This window comes from Anneissia japonica, unplaced genomic scaffold, assembly GCF_011630105.1.
Source record: "Anneissia japonica isolate Jap-2015-1 unplaced genomic scaffold, ASM1163010v1 scaffold640_len1575945_cov177, whole genome shotgun sequence".
NCBI classification, from domain to species: domain Eukaryota; kingdom Metazoa; phylum Echinodermata; class Crinoidea; order Comatulida; family Comatulidae; genus Anneissia; species Anneissia japonica.
The window spans coordinates 161,677-181,242 of NW_022684376.1; the positions used below are offsets into that span (position 1 = coordinate 161,677).

Here is a 19,566-nt window from a genome sequence, read left to right on the forward strand (position 1 = left end):
TCTGTGACAGTCTTTTGAAGTGTGTAAAGCTCCATTTTATCCCATACATAGTCAAAATATTGGGGGGATGATTCAATGGACCATCCCCCCCTTGTCAAATATTGGGGGGATATATCCCCTCCATCCCCCCCGGGATCTACGCCTATGATCAATAGTTTTGGATACCCAATATTATTGTTCAAAGGTTTGTATGGCGAAGTAATAATATATAATGCTTGCTGTACACCACATAGATATTTCTGAAAAGGACTGTTGTTGTTGGTTGAGAATATCTCGACGTTTCGATTGAGTTGCTTCAATCGTCTTCGAGAATAATATCTGCAGAAATTTCAAAAACAACAACAGTCCTTTCAGAACAATTATTAATAGCAAGCATTAATACTCGATATTGTTCGTCACACTTGAATTAATTAGAAGTATGCCGTTGCTAAGACAACGAGCCAAACAGATACATCCTATGTTGAACTATGTTTATATCTTGCAGAATAAACTAGAGATTATGAATTCTTGTAATAATATTAAACGATCATTAAAGTTTGATTGAGTTAAAAAATCAAACCAGATCCAAGTGACAATATGAAGAAAGAACTAAATAAAATTATATATAAGTTTATTTGGCAAAAGGTCCAGAAACGATTAGCTTTCTAAGAACTAATAAAATGGAGGTGTGAAAATGAAAAAAATTAGTGTCTGAGTATAAGAAATGCTTTATTCCATGCGTGGTCACAACTACAGACCTTGATAGCAATTTAAATTGTCCGCTTCGGTCTATCGTATATGGATCCTTGTTACAGTATAAAAAAAAAGGTTGGCAAATATTCCATGTTGAGCTAATAAAAGTTAAAAAATAAATAAAGAACAATATAACAGTAAGGCACTAGAGAAATGGTCCAGTAAAATGATTTTTGATTAACTGATAAGGAATGAAAAAAAAGCCTATATAAACAATTTCTTATGTAGACAGGACACTAAACTTAGATGGTTCCAATATAGAATTTTGAATAATATTTAAAAAAAAAAACCAATAGCTTCCTTTTTGAAATTGGAATTACAGATTTTTGTAATTTAGAACCTGAAACCATAGTTATGCAATTGTCCAATTTGGAAAAAGTTTGAACAGTTATTATTTCAACAATTAGGGCTGTATTTTAAATTTACATATGAAATAATCCTCTTTGGTTTTGAAATCCATCTATCATTAATGTGTTACTTATTTTAATAAAATATTATATTTACACAGCTATAGAATTTATAAAATTTCCTTTAAAACTTGCTGGTGTTTTAAATTTTTTTAAAGAATACCTTCTCTTGGAAAAATATATTTATCATTCAAATTTTAAATTAACCGACTTCAATGATAGATGGAATATATTAACCCCCATTACTTAACTATATCATTAATTACCTACCATATTAAGCATTAGAAACTTTTTCGTCTTCATGGTTTTGTGTGTTGTTTTTAACTGTAAATTTTTGGTATGTTTTGCCTTGAAATTACTGAAATAAAAAAAATAAATAAAAGAAAAAAAAAGTGAAGCGTGTAATATATAATGTATTATATTTGTATTTTACAATTATTGTTATTAATATTAGTATAATAATTAGGCCTATTTACATATAACAATGCTAGAATTATCATTTACAATAGTACTTTAAACTTTCGGCAACACTTTAGTAAGTATCATTATTTGATCTACAAAACTGTTAGTCTTTAACATTTCGTTGCCAGACAGACAGACATACATACTGTACATACAGGGGTGAATACATAACGCCCTTGGTCGAGGCAAGTGGTAACTAGAGCAGTCACTCCACAGAGTGCATACAATGACATCTGTTGTAGACACAAGGAAACGGGTGATTCCATTATTTTCTTTTATGTTCAAAGGGTGAATTTTAAGAATTTTTTTCAAATTTCTCGGAACTTGACCTTGCTTTTTATTCAAACTTTTCACTTCTTCTTTAAATCAGGGGCGGATTCAGAGACGTCTAAATGGGATGGGACCGAAGGTAGGGCCGATTGTGATAACATCATCCTAGGGGTTCTGGGGTCATACCCACGCGAAATTATTGTTTTGTAGACGCCCGAAAATAACCTTTTTTGACGATAATTTTTTTCCTTTTCTTTCTTTCTTTTTTTTTTTTTTGCGATCATAAAATTATCTTTTCCTGTACTCTACTGTAATGTTTTCTATGGTCTACCCAATTTGTGTCACGTGATCAGCTGTAAACAAACATCACCGAATCGGTCTATTGTCTTTTCGAAAAACAGGGACGTCATAAATCACAGCGCGCCAACTAATTACAATTTTCATGTGTAGAGTAGTATTTCTAAAGGCCTAATAAGTCAAGGAAGTCGAATTATTGAAATAATAGGCCTAATAATAACAATAATAATTGTGTGAGTGTAGCTCTAGCAGATCTAATAACAACTCTATGCAATACTGGATTCTTTAAAGTGTTGAATCATTATTTTATGTTCTTTGTTTGGTCCATCAAACAATCATACGCCCTCTATACCCCATGGCAAAGAATCGTGCCCTCATCGTCTGACAAAATCAACCACCCTATTCCGGCATAAATGTTATGCTTAATACTCGATAGTATCCAGGTTGATAGATGAATTATCTTACATTTACACTTTACTTGCTAAACATTTTGGAAAGCAAGAAAAATTTCATTATTCATCGGACGGCTGATATATTTCAATAATGTATTATCAGCAGCAGGTCACAGATGAACCGTAAATTTTCACCTTTATAAATCGGGGCTCCCTCAAATAATTAATAATATATTTATTGTTATGAAAAACAGGTTAGAAATGGAAGGTGTATTGCGACTGGAGGAGGCAGAGGAGGAACAAACAATAGAAAACAAAAATGTTCTCGCTCGACAATTAGGTCTATTTGCATCGATAGCTATCACTGTAGGTACAGTGGTCGGCTCTGGAATATTCATATCACCAAAAGGCATCGTGCTACAAATTGATAGTGTCGGCTTGAGTCTAGTCATCTGGGTAGCATGTGGCATAGTGTCTGTTTTTGGTGCTTTAAGCTACTGCGAACTTGCTACAAGTTGTCCGAAGTCTGGTGGCGACTTCACATATTTGTTGAATACATATGGTCCATTGGTGGCGTTTTTGAACGTGTGGACGTCGCTTCTTGCAACCAGAACGGCCAGCACTGCCGTGTTGGCGATAACGGCCGCGACATATATTTTGCGGCCTTTCTCAAGCGGATGTGAAGAATTACCAGCCCTGGCGGTTCGTCTTTTAGCAGCAGCATTGTTGTGTACGTTAAAGATATCAATTACTCAAAATATAGCATATTAATAGAATAATTAATGATGAATTATGCTAGATATACTGAAAATAATACACAACCATGATATCATAGTAATCAAAATGATAAAACTGTATTGGTAAAATTTTTAATTACTATCATATAGTATTATTATTATTATTATTAGCAGCAGCAGCAGCAGCAGCAGCAGCAGTAGTAGTAGTAGTAGTAATTCTAATTATTTTGCTTCCCAATAGTCATCATTTTTTACCTAAACTGTGTAAGCGTTCGATGGACATCAGGTGCTCAGAAGTTCTTTACGTCCATTAAGGTACTCTGTCTTTGTGTGGGCATAGCAGTAGGCATAGTTCTTCTATGCAAAGGTACGTTTTTACACCAAAATATACTATGTATTGTGTCATCCTGGCTAAAGATATTAGTAAATAAATAATAGGTGAAATATATATATATATATAATCGTAATAAGATCATTAAGCCATGTCAAGACTATCACATTTTATTTGACAAAATAATGTGACATATCTTAATATGGCCATATTGACATCACATCATGACCATATATAGGCACACATGACTATTTATATGGACATACAACAATTTTTTGTTAAAGAAAATTTCATAATCTGGACAGAGCTTCTTTGTTAAGGGTAACCTAGATTAGCATTAGAACGGACACAATGCAGACTAGGACTACTAGGAACAACACGAATACTGAGAAAGGTTTTAGGCATGGACTGAAAACGAAAATTAAAAAAAAAAAAAACTTTATCATCATCAACTATGGGAGGTAATGATAGTGATATTGACAATGATGATGATGGTAATAATACTGATAATCATGATTGTGATAATGATGACGATAATATTGATGATAATGATAATGAAAATAATAATTATGATGATAATGATTATTGTGATTATGGCACAACACACACTCATTAAAATATTTTTTGTTCGAAAAAATGTTTTAGGAAAATACGATAACCTGAAAGAACCATTTAGAAGCGTTGACGTCAATGTTGGAGGATTATCATTAGCATTTTACTCCGGTCTTTATGCGTATTCTGGTTGGTAGGTATTCATTCTTAAATTACTGAATATTTTCTAAATCAAATTCCATTACTTATTTCGTGATTGATGAAAATACCCTTGATTCTTGGCGAGGAACCTCTTCACATGGTCTTCCATCTCCTTCAGTCGCTGCTGATAACGTATTATTTGAATATACAAAGTAAACAATTCATGTTGTATGTTCTTCTCATGTATAGTATCGAAATAAATCAAATTAAACATTAGCTGAACATAGAAAATACATCATTTACTAGGTCAATGTTGATTAAATCATGATTAAATATAGTCCTATAATTCAAGTCATTTCACTTTTTAAATAGGCAGAATCTTCCCCAACTGACGGAAGAAATTGTGCGCCCACGAAGGTAACTAAATAAGTATTATTTCTAATATCAATCTTAGGGAAATTGTTAAATATTGGTTATGATTATATACCGTTTAAATTTTAAAATTGTAATTCTTCTTGAAGGTCATAATAAACATTCTGATTCTGATATTTTTATTGTGATATTTTATTGTATGTGTTTTGCAGATTAACGATTTTAATAGTTTATTTCACTGTCATAATCTTATCTTACCCCAGAAATATTCCACTTTCCATAACGGTTTCTATGGTAACCATCATAATAATTTACTTTTGTGTCAACGTGGCATATTTCATCGTTCTTACACCAAGTGAGATACGAGCGTCCGAGGCTGTGGCGTTGGTAAGTTTGTGCACACGTACGTAGTTTCAACTCTCAAATTAATTGTCTGAACGCCTATATGCAAAAATGAAATAAGGTAGGCCAGATATTCCATCAAAAAATTCACCGAAAATAATGGGTGTTGTTTAGCTTGCCTTCTAATCTCAATGTCCTGGGCCTTCAAACAGCAGGAATTTTTCTCACGATTAAAACAACCATATTCCTCAAGAACCATAATGGTACATGGTTTATAAAAAATCCATCCTGTAATTGGCGAATTACTTGCTGCTGATAGTGAATGAAATAAATATCATTGTGCATTAGATAACCAGAACTATTACGTATATATCAATATATGACTGTCTGTCACTTTGACTATCAGAATTGCGCAAAACCGATCATCATAAAAAAAATGCCCCTCTTAGATTTCATGGAGAATCAGCGGTGACTCCAGAAATTTTCCCACAAGGTGTCCGACATATCCGACAGGGGTCCGACCAAGGGGCCGGAATGAAAAAAATCCCTCTTAGATTTCATGGAGAAAGTTTTTATGACTTAGTGTGATTCAAATTGTGCTTTTAGACCACAATAGTAGAGATTGGCAATCAAAATAACGTTATTTTGATAGGCAAATTATATTTTAAAAATATTTAACCCGCCCGGGGGTGGGGTGGGGGCTGGGATGAGTCGCTACCACTGCTAGGAATACTAGCCATATTATTTAATTAAATAAGAAATAACTTAAATATTCCATATGCTTAAAGTTTTAAATTTGATATAGTGAACTTTTTTTTTTATTAATAACTTTATTTCAAGGATTTTACTGCCAAAATAAACGGCAATGTAAGTTGGATAATTTCTATTTGTGTTGCAATATCATGCATTGGATCCATCAACGGAAGCACGCTAGGAACCTCAAGGTAAGACTGGAAATGTGGGCTTGTAATCTGTCTGTTTTTCTTTTTAAAGTAGCAAAAAAAGTTTGTAGGAAACATTGTTTAACAGTACTGTTATTTTTTATAACGTACGTCATTCAAAGCCCAATTGGAAAATTTCCCACATTAAATTAACTTACGGAAACGTATTTTCAGGTGCACAGTAAAGGAAGATGATGATGATATTTAACACTTCGCAAAACATTGTGGTGATTTAAGATAATGACTATAATAAATGTCATTATGATATGATACTGTAATATACTTTTTATCATTATCGTTCTAGCAAACAATTTACTACATTAGTGACAACGACAACCACATGAAAAATATTAAAATTTCACGTAATTGGAATTTTTGGGGCAATTATGATGTACATTTGGGGCAATTTACACACTTTCCAAAAACAAAAATATGCTCAGTCTTCTTATTACTATCTTGCATTCTGGTAAGTTTGAAAAAAAAATTCGACTTACCAAACTTTGGTTATTGTGATAACTAGCATAAATTACCTGATTAGTGAAATATTAATTATATATGCAAATGAGCAATTAACATATTCATACACGTACCAGAACAATAGGATCCGTCTTCTTATTACATCTTGCATTCTGCCAAGTCTGAAACCAATTGGATTTACCAAATTTTAGTTATCGTGGTAACCAGCCTAAATTGCCCGATTAGCGAAATAGTAATTATGCAAATGAGCACATATTTACACATGTACCAAAAACAACAGGCTCCGTCTTCTTATTACCATCTAGCATTCTGCCAAGTTTGAAACCAATAGGACTTACCAAACTTTAGTTATCGTAACAAACAAATGAACAACAACGACAGCGACTACAGCTACATTGACGAGAACGACAACGACAACATGAAGAAGAACATATAGACAAAAACATTAGCCTCCCCAAAGCTTCGCTACTCTGGGAGCTAATAAGAATAATATTAATAATAATAATAATAATAATAATAATAATAATAATAATAATAATAATAATAATAATAATAATAATAATAATAATAATTATTATTATTATTATTATTATTATTATTATAGTATTTCAGAATATTTATATTCACATTTAATTAATTATATTTTATATTACAGGAGGTATTTTGTAGCATCAAGAGAAGGGTATTTACCTTCATTATTTTCTATGATTCAAATCAGAAACAAGACTCCCGCTCCCGTCGGTATCCTAATGGTTAGTTTATCAGCTAGACCAGTGAATTGATAAATGAATTGTTGGGCAGAAATAATCAGATGAAGTGTACATATTCACGAAAGGGTCCAAGATACCGGACGAGGGGTTCATGATTCATTCACCTCAACCCCACTGTTTGAATATACACTTTTAGATGCCCGGAAATTGCACTCTCAAACTGTAAAAATGCTCTTTTATAGACAAAATAATTGTCTCACACCCCGGCGGGTGTCCAGTGTTCCCCGCCAAGAGGGAGTGCATTGTGTCATCTAATAACTCGAGGCGTCACCGTCTAGGTGCATAAAACCAGGGAACAGTTAATTACATGAAACATAATAAGCTCTGGTCATATCACACTAATGTTTTATTGTAAAAAACATCTGCAATTTATCCATAGAAACCAATGAATTATTATTATTATTATTATTATTATTATTATTATTATTATTATTATTTTTATTATTATTATTATTATTATTATTATTATCATCATCATCATCATCATCATTGTTATTATTATTATTATTATTATTATTATTATTATTTGTGTTAATATACTGTAATCAGTATTTCATATTACTGTTGTTTTTATTATTATTAGGCCATGAATTTAGGCTATAGAGTCATGTTTGCGCACGCACAGTGACACTTAGGAGTCAGGGTGGGTCGGTCGGGTCGGCTTTATTTTCTCATTATAGGCCCAGGCCTCATCTTCATCATCATCATTGTTGTTTTAATTCTTATTATCTTTGTAGTTGTTGATATCAACATTGACGCTATGTGCTGATAACATCTACAGTATCATCTACTATTTGAGCTTTTCAAGATGGTTGTTTCTCGGTCTTGTTGTAAGTACTGTTCCGTATCTACGAATTCGATGCCCAGAGATGGAAAGACCATATAAGGTAAGTAAAAGGTATTTTAATAATATGTTATATCATAATTGAGCCTATAATTATTAATATTATTTAAAACTAGGATTTAAGAGACATAAATAGTATTTTTGTAGTCCGTGGGCGCCAGAGACCACAAACAGCTGGAAAATCACAGGATCAATAAACTGTTCAATTTCGACAACGCCTCTTTGCATTTTTTGCCAAAATTGGGCTATATCTGTAGGTGCCAGAAAACTCAAAACAACCGGTAAATGGCCGGGTCAAGAAAGTCGACCAAAACCGTTTGTTCAACATCATTTTCATTGCATAAATTATTGTGAATGTCATAATTAGGCTTACAATAATTCATTAATTATATATCGTCGTTTTTCTGCTGATTAATACATTATAGTACCCAATGAAAATCCAGATTACCTCTTACCCCCCCCCCCCCCCAAAAAGTTGTAATTTCTATAACAATCGTTTAAATTACGCTTCTGAATACAAAAAGGCCATGTTTTTGGGGATTTGCACCCAACTACTAACACAATCTTTCTCATCAATTGTTATCTTTTTCACTTTTTCACAGGGAAAGAGGGAAAAGCCCCTGAATTTATTAGTGAAACCAGGGAACAGTGAAATTTCGCTGTTCCCTGGTGAGGCGTTACTTTAAAGTATTTTTATATTTTTGCTATACATAATATATATTTTCAGGTTCCTCTTTTTATGCCGATCATTTTCACCTTATTTTCGGTCTTTGTTGTTTCCGTGGCCCTGTACACATCGCCAAAGAATTGTGGTGCTGGTGCATTGATAATGTTATCTGGGGTTCCTGTGTACTTGATTGGTGTTAAATCGCGTTCAAAACCGCCGTTACTGACTCGTGCTGCAGGTAGGTGATATAGCTTATACCCCTTACAAAACTTAACTGTTTAGGAAATATGTAATTTAAAGATATCAACGCTACTGACTGTATTACAATGTAATTAAGGCGAGTTGATTGGCCGAGTGGTTAAGTCAGGGGCACCGTGACCTTTAGCTCTAATATCGGCGTTGGTTCGAACGGCTCACTCGCCAATGGTTCCGGTGGTGGAACAAGTCTTCTCGGATAAGGACTTATCCGTAGGCCCAGTGTACGCATTTGGCTCGTGTGCACTTTAAAGAACCCGGTACATCATTCGAGAAGAGTAGGGGTTACCCCTGTGTACTGGTCCATTAAGTCCCCTTTTGTTAAATGGATATGCCACGTAGGACAGTGATTAAGTTCACTTATTGGCATATCCTTGGCCCTCGTGCCTAAAGAAATGAAATACAACTACGCTTGCAGTTTTTACATTTTGGCCTGATTATTTTACTTTGAATATTTTTTTTTTATTAAAAAACCAAGATAAATGCATCCATCATTCTGTATTTTTCTTCTCGCAGAGAATTGTACACGATTCTTTCAAATGCTACTCCTAGTTGTGGAATCGGACGAACCTGATAAGCATATTTAAAATCAGAACAAACGTAAGATTGCTGCATTACACACGGCGTCAAATTTTTACCTTTTTACTTTGGAAATTTTGTAGTTGTTAATGGTTATGTAGTTTTATCATAGCGAATGTTTCATATGTAAAGCAAACGTATTTTCGAAAATACATAATTCTTATTAGCTGGATTAGAATAGGATTCCTAATGTATGCCTTTGTGTTATGGATCAATAGCAATGTTGTGGCTATTCTTTAAATATATACATACATATATTAACATTTAATACAATTACAGTATTTCAAAGAGGACTTTTGCTTATTCGTAGTTCTTCAGCCACTGAAAATATCTATAATATGACACGCCTTGATTTTGAGCAAGCATTTTAAACGACTACAGAAGTCTCTAAATGTTTTTTGAATTAAATTATATGTATGCATAGCATTGTATAAATCATGAATACAAACAGCAAACAGTTTATTTATATATGAATAATATATGTAAATTATTGTAGATCATACGGAAAAATTAGTTTTAGTTGATTTTGTTTTACAAAATATATTAAAAACTACAACCTTTTTTTGAGTAAGACTATAACTCTATATTTCAGACGTACCAAAGAGTATTATTAAATTAAATTTTACGTTTTCAGGTTGGTCTTTATGTATACATTGTGTCTATAGTTAACATATTTCAATCTTTGTTAAATTCAAAGTCGGAGATACCCATCTGTAGAGACTCTCAGTTAAGCTTATCTTCATAAGGCTTCTACGAATGGATGCAAGAAATCAAATTGTCTTTATCCACTACCGTTCGTTTATTTAATCGGCGAGAAATTTTTCCTATAATATTTATACTCTTTACTCTTACGAAGACGGAAAAATACAGGAATATGATAGGCAAACTTACGAAGGATTTACACGACAATTGTTTAGTATATCAAAGCTAACTAATAACAAATTATTACGTAACAAATAACAATAAATGCTGAACGTTATTTTATGGAATAGTATACAAGGGCATGATCACTAGTTATACTTCTTCCTTGGAACAAGTCCAAGGGAACAAATCAAAGGAAATTGTACTGATCATATAGATCTCTGGCCCAAATAATACACTGTACACTGTATAATAATACACAAATATCCAATTTATTCCAATATAAAGTTTATCTTCTTAGTAAAGTTAAATTATAAGTTGGAATGCATCTAAATACGTTTAAAAGTAGTTTCCTAACTTATATATAAGACCGATATTTTTGGTATACATTAACAAAATTTATACGGATTATTTGTGTATGATGTAACCTTCCAATATTTGACGTTCAATATTTATTAATCGTATTTAATATACACTATACCACCATATCCAATTGTACATAAGATCTGTTTGACATCATTTGCCCAACATTGTTCGTTTTTGTGTGTATTTCTAAATTGAATATCATAACATTGTATTGTATGAACAAGAAACATTTATGTTTAATATGGTTACCTAATGCAAATATTTTGTAATATCGATTAAAATATATAGATTTTAAAAACATTAACAATATTGATTTATACTGAGTAAAATGCTTTTGAATATATTTATTTTACTATGATCAATCATTAGTGAAATAGATCACGTTGATTTATAATACTACTGTTTTATCTATAACAATGACGGCTCATTCTACATGCCTTTGGTGTAGGCCAATCTATAGGCCTACAAATCTAACAGAGAAAGCTTCCAGGAGGGCGATGTCCATTAAGGATGATCTGAAAGAGAAAACAATTACTCTTGTAGTTTTAATTGCGCATTATCATGTAAAAAAATGTTTTTTAGTTAACAAACTCGTAAATGTGCACCTAACAAAAGTTTTAAGACAATTAGCAAGATTGTGATCTGAAATTTGTTAGTATAGTATTTGCTGCCCTCTATAGATTGAGATATACCTAAAATGTATAGGGAGATCAGCAAACGCTACTAGTTACCTAGCTAACTTCAACTGGTTAGCTAAGTTGTATAAACTACTTATGAAGAGGATCGTACAAATGATCAATCTGAGGATTCATAGCGACTCGTAATATTTCCTACATAGGCAACGAATGACCACAATTTATATAACCCATTTCATAATGCAATTCATCTCACAGGAATCTGTTCCAAAAAAACACAACCCATTGTATTTGACGTGGAATTATAGGCCTTAATGTAGTTTCAACAGCACTTAACTAAGTCAAAGGTCAAGACATAAAAGGTCAAGACATATATTATATACTATACGTATGCACTTTCAACATGGTCATATGCAATTGCAACTACGCGAATGTTATTGTTTAAACTGCGCATGGCTAATTCAAAGGTCAGGCATAAAGACATAATATAAAATACTATAAGCATACACTTTCAACTTAGTTGAAACAATTGCAAGCTATGCGAATGGTTATTGAAACTGCTCATGAATAAGTTAGATGTCTAGGTATATAAACTAACAAACATTTGCAATATATAATTAAAATTACAGAAGTTTTCTTCATTGTGCATGACTGAAGCATATTATACATCTTTATGTACTGTTGAAATTATGAGATGGCTTATTTGCACAGTAACCTTTACGGTTCTATAGACTTTATCATCACATATGTATAGAATGAAATAACATCAATTGTAGCTGTACTTACATACGTACTTCGGCTGGACCCGTTCAGCAGGGTCGGGTTTCTAGGATGTAAATACAATACAATAAGATTCAATAAATAATACTGGATTGTAAGTCTTAAAACCATTGAACTTAAGTAATTGTTTCATTCTAATTATACCAATTTTAATGAGCCAAATTCGTGGTTCGAACTGCGCATGCCCGTATCAATGGTCAATCGAGGTCAATGGACATAACCATGTTGTGTGTGTATGCTTGTTGACCTTGATATGGGCAAGCGCGGTTCGAACTACTAATTGACTTATTTGCCTAGCCCATATTTCAAGAAACTGAACACGGTTCGAAATTGTAAAACACGGGTCACTTAAACATTAGTGGATTAACTTTCCTACCCCAGGATGCATTATTCATTAGGTATATTTTGTGTTACCATTAATCAAGTTCATTCTTTTCCGTTGTAGGCCAATCGTATTTACTTATATATTCTATACTTTTAGCGAATATTGGCTCAAAAATAGGCTCACGATAGAATTTTCCTCAATAACAACACTGGATAGAAATTGTAGTAGGGCCTATTTTATAATAAATAGTATGTTAAAATCAATATACATAATATAAAACCAACCTGATTTACAAGATTACTTACAATATCTATCTTTTGTATTTCCGTCAGTTCTATGTCGGGATCCAGCCAACACAAAATTGCATTCACCTGTTATCAAACCAAATTCTTGTATAAAAATCATGAAATTGTAATAATCGAATGAATCTAATCAATGTAATCAATAAAAAGAATGCATTAAATAAAAAAATATATATATATATTTTACCTCCTTGTTAAGAAATCCTTGGATGCAAAAAATTGCAACGCCCTGGAAACAGATTAAAAAATAGTTATTAAACTTACCAACCACAGTATACTACGACTCACGATTATAAATACACTCAAACCAATATAACACTTACAAAAGACGTAAAAAGTGGGCTTATTCCTTTATCATTTAGATATGCCGTATGGGTTGAGGTAATAAAAAGTATCCATATTTAAATTATTTACTTAGTATGCATAAATCTGAGTTATCATTTTTACTTGCGAATTTAGAAAGAGAAAATATTTTTCTTGACATTTGACGGACTGAAGTATAAAGATAATAAATATATACGCAATATCCCTATATTTTGTATGTCCATGAAGTTTGTAACAAATTTTCAAATAATTCGTAGTAAAAGCAAAGATACTAGAAGCACAAGATAGAATTCTCCACAGATAAAAACTGTATTATCGGATTGCTTGGTAGTCATACTGTACTAACGTAAGTTTGTTTATCTCCCGCCGTTCTCGGCGCCACATTTCATGGCGGGAGATAACAAACTTAAGTAAATTGTCATTATTGGAAAGAGAAGGGCGCCGAGTGCGGGAGACGCCTTAAAGATATGAAGTATGTTCCACTTCACTTTTTCTACTTTGTGTTTCTTGTATCTTTAAAAGCGTTGAAAATTACCAAAAATGTTATCATTTCGATCAGTGTCTCACTTAAGTGAACTTCAATATAACTGATTATTTAAGAGTTCTCCCCATATTTTACAACAATATTCATTCATTAATAATAGGAGCCAACATTGTTTTTTTTTCATTTCATAAATATTGTCAAAATGGCGCTTTCTGCAGTTTAAATCATACTTAACAACTGATACAACACCGTGTTGTCCTGTCACTTGGCCTAGGTTTTTTAGCCTAAAATGAAACACAAGTCTGATTTATTAGCTTTAAATATTCCATATTATTGTGTGTGGTATTAGGTCATACAATAGTTGTTCTATTACATGAAAATAAAAGGGGTCAATAATTTTTTTTTTAAATGATTGCTCATTATTCTACTATTTCGTCGCGGCTAACCAAGCACAACCAAAACAAAACAGGGTAAAAAATAAAGCGGACCAACACGATTTAAGTTCATAACGTTTAAGTTCTTTTCTAACGTTTACACCTAAGAGTTTACTGGGCGCGAAGAGCAAAATAACATACTAATTTTTGTGGCTGTAAACTCAATTGCACACACAACGAATGAAAAAATATTATATAATATGAGATGAGATATTTATCTATCATTTGGTTAAAAACAAATTTGAACAACGCTAAAAAATACAGGTTATAACTACTAAATAGATACCTTACCGATTTTGGCTTATGTGGACTACATTTGGCAGGTAGTTTTAAAGCCGAAATCGGTCCGGACCGATTTCGGCCCGGACCAAATTTTTGACTTTACCAAAAATATTCAAGAGACGAGGCTTAGCAAAATGGTTTATTCTAGATGCTTAACTAACCAGGAAGCTGATCAATACGGAAAAAATGTAGTCTGCCCATATTTTGTCGTCACCATAGAGACCGATATTCCCAAACGCCCACGTCACACAACAATAAATGGTTAGAAAAAAGGCTCCTTTTGTACCAGATCTGTAAAAAAAAACAAGTGTAAGAAACAAGAGAGCAAAGTTAGCATTCAAATAGATTACCAAACTAGTTCACGATGTAAATTGTGTTTAAAATTACTGCACAGCAACAAAAACAGCAGCCACTTTATCCACTTCATCGCAGTAAATAAAATAGCAAAACCACTGAACATTTGAAAAATCTAATGTTTTGAATTTTCATAGAAAAAAATGGTAATTACACAAAAATTCTAGATGAAATGTTCTCACAAAATGTGAACTTTTAAATATATGGAAACTGAAATTCATTGATCAAAAGTTATCAAATTACTCAGTGTACCTCTCCTCGACCCGTCGGACAGGCCAGGAACCCGCCGTCGTTCGACGCCATGACGAGGTCGTCAGATAAAAAATAATAATTTGCCTAGCCAAATAACGTTATTTTGATTGCCATATATCTATAATATTATGGTCTAAAAGCAAAATTTGGACTTGACTAAGCCATAAACTCTCCCCGTGGGACCAGGTATTTATTTTTATTCGATTTCGGACTAGGACCGAGGCTCTAGTTGGCCCCTTGCTTCAGACTCCCGTCGGATATGTCGGATCCCTTGTCGGCAAATTTCTGGAACCACCGCTGATTGGCAGATGCATTCAGGATTTATTTCCATAAACTTTTTGTACTTCGAATACGGACAAAATAGTAGAGTCATTTTCATGAGATCCGTGACTAATTTTAGGATACCTTTGTTTCTCGATGGATTTGGCAAGATGGACCAATTTAGATAAAATATAGCTCCTATATACCTCCCAGATATTGGGGGAAAGTCCCGTTTGGGGGTGTTTTTCAAAATGGCCGCCTGTTGATTTGGACGCTTGTATCTCGATAACCGCTGGTCAGAGAGACTTGATTTTGGTCTCAAATTGTTCACAATATGCATGTTCCTATTTGTTGTAATACAACTTGTTATCAAAAAATGGCGGGAAATGCGGTTTTTGAAAGTTTGACCTTTGACCTTGTAATGTCATATCTCAGTAACTACTGGTCATAGAGACTCACAATTGATTGCAAATTGTTCAGAAGATTCATGTTTATATTCGTCCTTAATGAAAACAATATTCAAATAGTGACCGGAAACGGTACATTCTGACCTTTGACCTATTGTAGGGTCATTCCATGTCAAATCAACCAGATTAAAAAGAAATTCCTGTATGACCGTCTCAGATTTTGATGAAACTTAAAAAATGATCCACTGTATGAAAAACCAACAAAAAAAAAATTAGCCTCATAGGATATGTAGTTTTCGAGATATTGACTCCTCAAAAATATGGGGCGTGGTTCTTCAAGATGTGCAAACGCAATTTACCTCAACTTTGGATTGGAAGCTTATAACTCGAGATTGGTAATAGCTATCAGAGTCAAACTTGGTATTCTAACATAGTTGTCGCCATATTTCACAAATATCGCCTTAGATTAACAGTTATCCCTTCCCTTTAGAAGTTATCTGCACTCAAATTAGCCGATTTGTTTAACGATGCAAATTTTTTTTGTGATTTTCAAGGTCACCTTGCTTCCATTTGAATGGGTATATACCCCTCATATTACAGGTGTATTATCTAAGTGTAGTTGTCTCTAGCCACGTGCAAGCGCAGGCTGATCAAATTAATTAAAATTGAATGGCATATATTCAAAGTTGGGACCAGATCTATAAAAGTGAAAAATGCCTATGTTTCTCAACAACAGATCGTCTTGTGGAAAGTTAAAATCTTTTCTTAAATTTACCCCAGTTAATTTAGATCTACCTATAAACCAAATTTCAGGTTTGGTACTCAGCTCCTTCATGGTTAGATACTATGTTGAAAACTACACAGTAACATAATCGGAAATCACGAAAGTTTTTAAGAGTTGAGTCATTCTATGACAACTCAACAAATGCATTACACCAGGGTCATAGATTTCTAAATTTTGTTTGGGACACTGTCTCAGTGATATAGATATCTATGTGAACTGAAAACCTGAAATTTTGAGACTTGCCAATTCATTTGTTTTCCTGTAGCGGCAGTTTGAGGTTAAGGGGGCGTGGCCTCTCAACAAATGCATTACAACATTACAGGTCATAGATTTTTAATTTTTTGCACCCTCCGGCCTTGTAAATAGAAAAACCTGAAGTTTTGAGACTCAAATTCCCTTTACGTTTTCCCGTAGCGGCAATTCGACGTAAAGGGGGTGTGCTTCAAATTAACTTTGATTTTCGTATGCTAATATCATCATACAACCCCTTTAACCTTTTGTGGTGTAGGACACCTTTTACTGCTGATTCCAAATCCTTAAAAACATGTTTTTAACATATTATCAACAATAATACCCTACTTTTATATAAATATTTTGCTTTAATTTTCTAAATCTATGTCATATAGACCCACTAAATTTTCTATGAATTTCAGATTTATTTACCTAAAGTTATTTCTGGTTTACTTCTTAATGTGCAACTTCAACCTGGGTAATAATAACCTCATCAAATTTGTATTGTGGGTAACGGCCAGTAAGTCATTGCACATGGCAATTGGGACATTACATACATCCTTTTTTGTGGCCAATATATGGTAAATTATTTCCTGGAAACTTTCTATTCTGTTTCATGAATATATTCATGTTCGATTCATGAATAGAATCTTCCTAGAATTCGTATTATATTCTTATTTCTTTGGGCCACACCCCCTTAACTTCAAAATACCGCTACAGGAAAGTGAACGAATTGGAGAGTCTAAAAATTTCAGGTTTTCAGTTCACATATATATCTATATCACTGAGTCAGTGTGGCAAAAAATTTTTAAAAAAATCTATGACCCATGGTCATGGTGTAATGCATTTGTGTGTTTGGCATGGAATGACCCAACTCTTAAAATTGTTTGTGATTTCCTATTATGTTGAAATATGTGTAGTTTTCAACATAGTATCTAGCCATGAGCTAAGTACCAAAGCTGAAATTTGGTTTATAGGTAGATCCAATATATCTGATTAACTGGGGTAAATTTAAGAAAAGATTTTAACTTTCCACAAGACGATCCGTTGTTGAGAAACATTGGCGTTTTTCACTTTTATAGATCTGGTCCCAACTTTGAAAAGATACCAGTATATAGGAGCTATATTTTATCTAAATTGGTCCATCTTGCCAAATCCATCGAGAAACAAAGGTATCCTAAAATTAGTCACGGATCTCATGAAAATGACTCTACTAAAAGCACCAACCTGTAACTAGTACTAAAGTCGATTCGCCGCAAGTCGTCGGTCATGTTTCGGGTAACAGCAAAAACCACTAGCAATATAATCTGCATAAAATAATGATCGGACTTCGGTTAATTCGATTACTTAAAAAAAAAAAAAAAAATGTTTAGACACGCGTATTTTTAAAGTGTCCTTAGTTTATTATTCTGGTCTAGAATGATACTGACAATAACATATAACATACCAATGAAGCAACTCCCAAAGGGATAGTAAAGGCTAATGGAATCGAATCTTGGTTGCTCAGCCAACAACTGAAAGAAAATACAATTTTAGTAATTTGGATGTTTCATACAGGTTTTAAAAGATAAACTGTAAACCGTCTTGTGGTAGTGCTTAGATATAATATAATATATTATGATAAGATGTGGTATTTATATAGGCCCTGTCTCTTATACACATCTAGATGTGTATAAGAGACAGCTCCTCGACCCGTCGGACCACATGGATAGACTGCAGAAGGTCCCGGGATGTGGGAACTTTTTTCGAACTCGACAATTTCTCTTCTTTAACGTTTTAAATTTATGTAAATATATTATGACTTCTGTGTTTCAATTCGAGCACTGTTATTATTTATTTATTTATTTGTTTATTTGTGTGTATGTGTATGTGGGTGGGCGGGTGTGTGTGCAGGTATGTGCTTGCTTGTTTATGAATAAGAATAGCTTACAGTCCTCTGGCTTGCTTTGCATATCCAGTGTCTCTGGTCACAGCGAATGTGGTGGCACTGATCATCATAGGAATCCCTGAAGATTATTATAAAAAAAAAACAATATTATTTTAATAAATTTACTTATATATATTTATAGGATAATTCACATTTAGTGATGTAAATCTTTAGCCATGTAAAACCATTTACTTGATTACTTGATTGTAGAAAAGTAAGTTAGGTCACGTCATATTGCGGTATAGGCCTAATTGCAGAAACTACATCCTAGCGCAATGCGTTCCATAGTTGAGTGAGCGAACAGAAAATGCAAATTTACGGACGTTTGACTGAAGTGTTGCTTGCGAATTCTAATATATGTCCTCTCGTTCTTGATTCTCTATCCATCTCGAAAAAAAAGCATTCAATACACAAGTCCTCCGTTCACTTTAGGATTTTAAAGATTTGGATAAGATCTGGGCGTAATCTCCTGTAGGACAACGATGGTAGATTTAACTTTCTCAGTCGCTTTGAATATTCAAGATCATTTTGTGGCTCTTCTCTGGACTCGTTCAATAAGTCAAACATCTTTCTTGAATGAAGGACACCAAACAGAATTGCAGTATTTAAGTACTGGACGCAGTACTTAAATACTGGTAAAACAATAATTTCATTTTAAGATAAAGACATGTATTATCAGGTGGTAGGAATTTTCACTTGACGACAGCGTTAATGTAGGACGGATCTAAAATCGTCTATGAAATTCCTATTCGCATGCGCAGATTACTTCATCTTACCGTCCTGGTTTTTGCGTAATCGAATATTCAACATACAAGATACAAGTTAACTTTAATGTCGAAATTAAAATTCTGAGATATTTGTTGTATCTTACACTGTAAAATCATAAATATACATGTGATATAGTTAAATAAATATATAGTTAAATAAACATTCTTTATACAGTTAAATTATCTTCAGAAATTTGATTAAATAGATTATAAGCTATTTAC

At 33.0% G+C, this 19,566-nt stretch overlaps 2 protein-coding genes across 2 annotated transcripts in view; one reads left to right on the forward strand and one right to left on the reverse strand.

Moving 5' to 3' along the window:
* LOC117104870 (cystine/glutamate transporter-like) overlaps positions 1 to 9,792 on the forward strand; it is a 16,044-nt gene extending 6,252 nt beyond the window's left edge. The window contains exons 2-11 of the mRNA XM_033245748.1: positions 2,815 to 3,290; positions 3,539 to 3,664; positions 4,274 to 4,373; positions 4,694 to 4,738; positions 4,957 to 5,080; positions 5,876 to 5,979; positions 7,109 to 7,205; positions 7,961 to 8,110; positions 8,795 to 8,972; positions 9,506 to 9,792. Of these exons, the coding sequence (XP_033101639.1) occupies positions 2,822 to 3,290; positions 3,539 to 3,664; positions 4,274 to 4,373; positions 4,694 to 4,738; positions 4,957 to 5,080; positions 5,876 to 5,979; positions 7,109 to 7,205; positions 7,961 to 8,110; positions 8,795 to 8,972; positions 9,506 to 9,576 (1,464 nt within the window). The 5' untranslated portion in view covers positions 2,815 to 2,821 and the 3' untranslated portion in view covers positions 9,577 to 9,792. The remainder of the gene's footprint in view (positions 1 to 2,814; positions 3,291 to 3,538; positions 3,665 to 4,273; positions 4,374 to 4,693; positions 4,739 to 4,956; positions 5,081 to 5,875; positions 5,980 to 7,108; positions 7,206 to 7,960; positions 8,111 to 8,794; positions 8,973 to 9,505) is intronic.
* A 35-nt stretch (positions 9,793 to 9,827) lies between these two features.
* Positions 9,828 to 19,566, reverse strand: part of LOC117105010 — a 32,479-nt gene continuing 22,740 nt past the window's right edge. Inside the window, exons 31-38 of the mRNA XM_033245996.1 lie at positions 18,581 to 18,656; positions 18,098 to 18,164; positions 17,878 to 17,957; positions 14,523 to 14,652; positions 13,025 to 13,066; positions 12,841 to 12,906; positions 12,217 to 12,256; positions 9,828 to 11,310 (exon numbers count right to left, since the gene is read on the reverse strand). Of these exons, the coding sequence (XP_033101887.1) occupies positions 11,300 to 11,310; positions 12,217 to 12,256; positions 12,841 to 12,906; positions 13,025 to 13,066; positions 14,523 to 14,652; positions 17,878 to 17,957; positions 18,098 to 18,164; positions 18,581 to 18,656 (512 nt within the window). The 3' untranslated portion in view covers positions 9,828 to 11,299. The remainder of the gene's footprint in view (positions 11,311 to 12,216; positions 12,257 to 12,840; positions 12,907 to 13,024; positions 13,067 to 14,522; positions 14,653 to 17,877; positions 17,958 to 18,097; positions 18,165 to 18,580; positions 18,657 to 19,566) is intronic.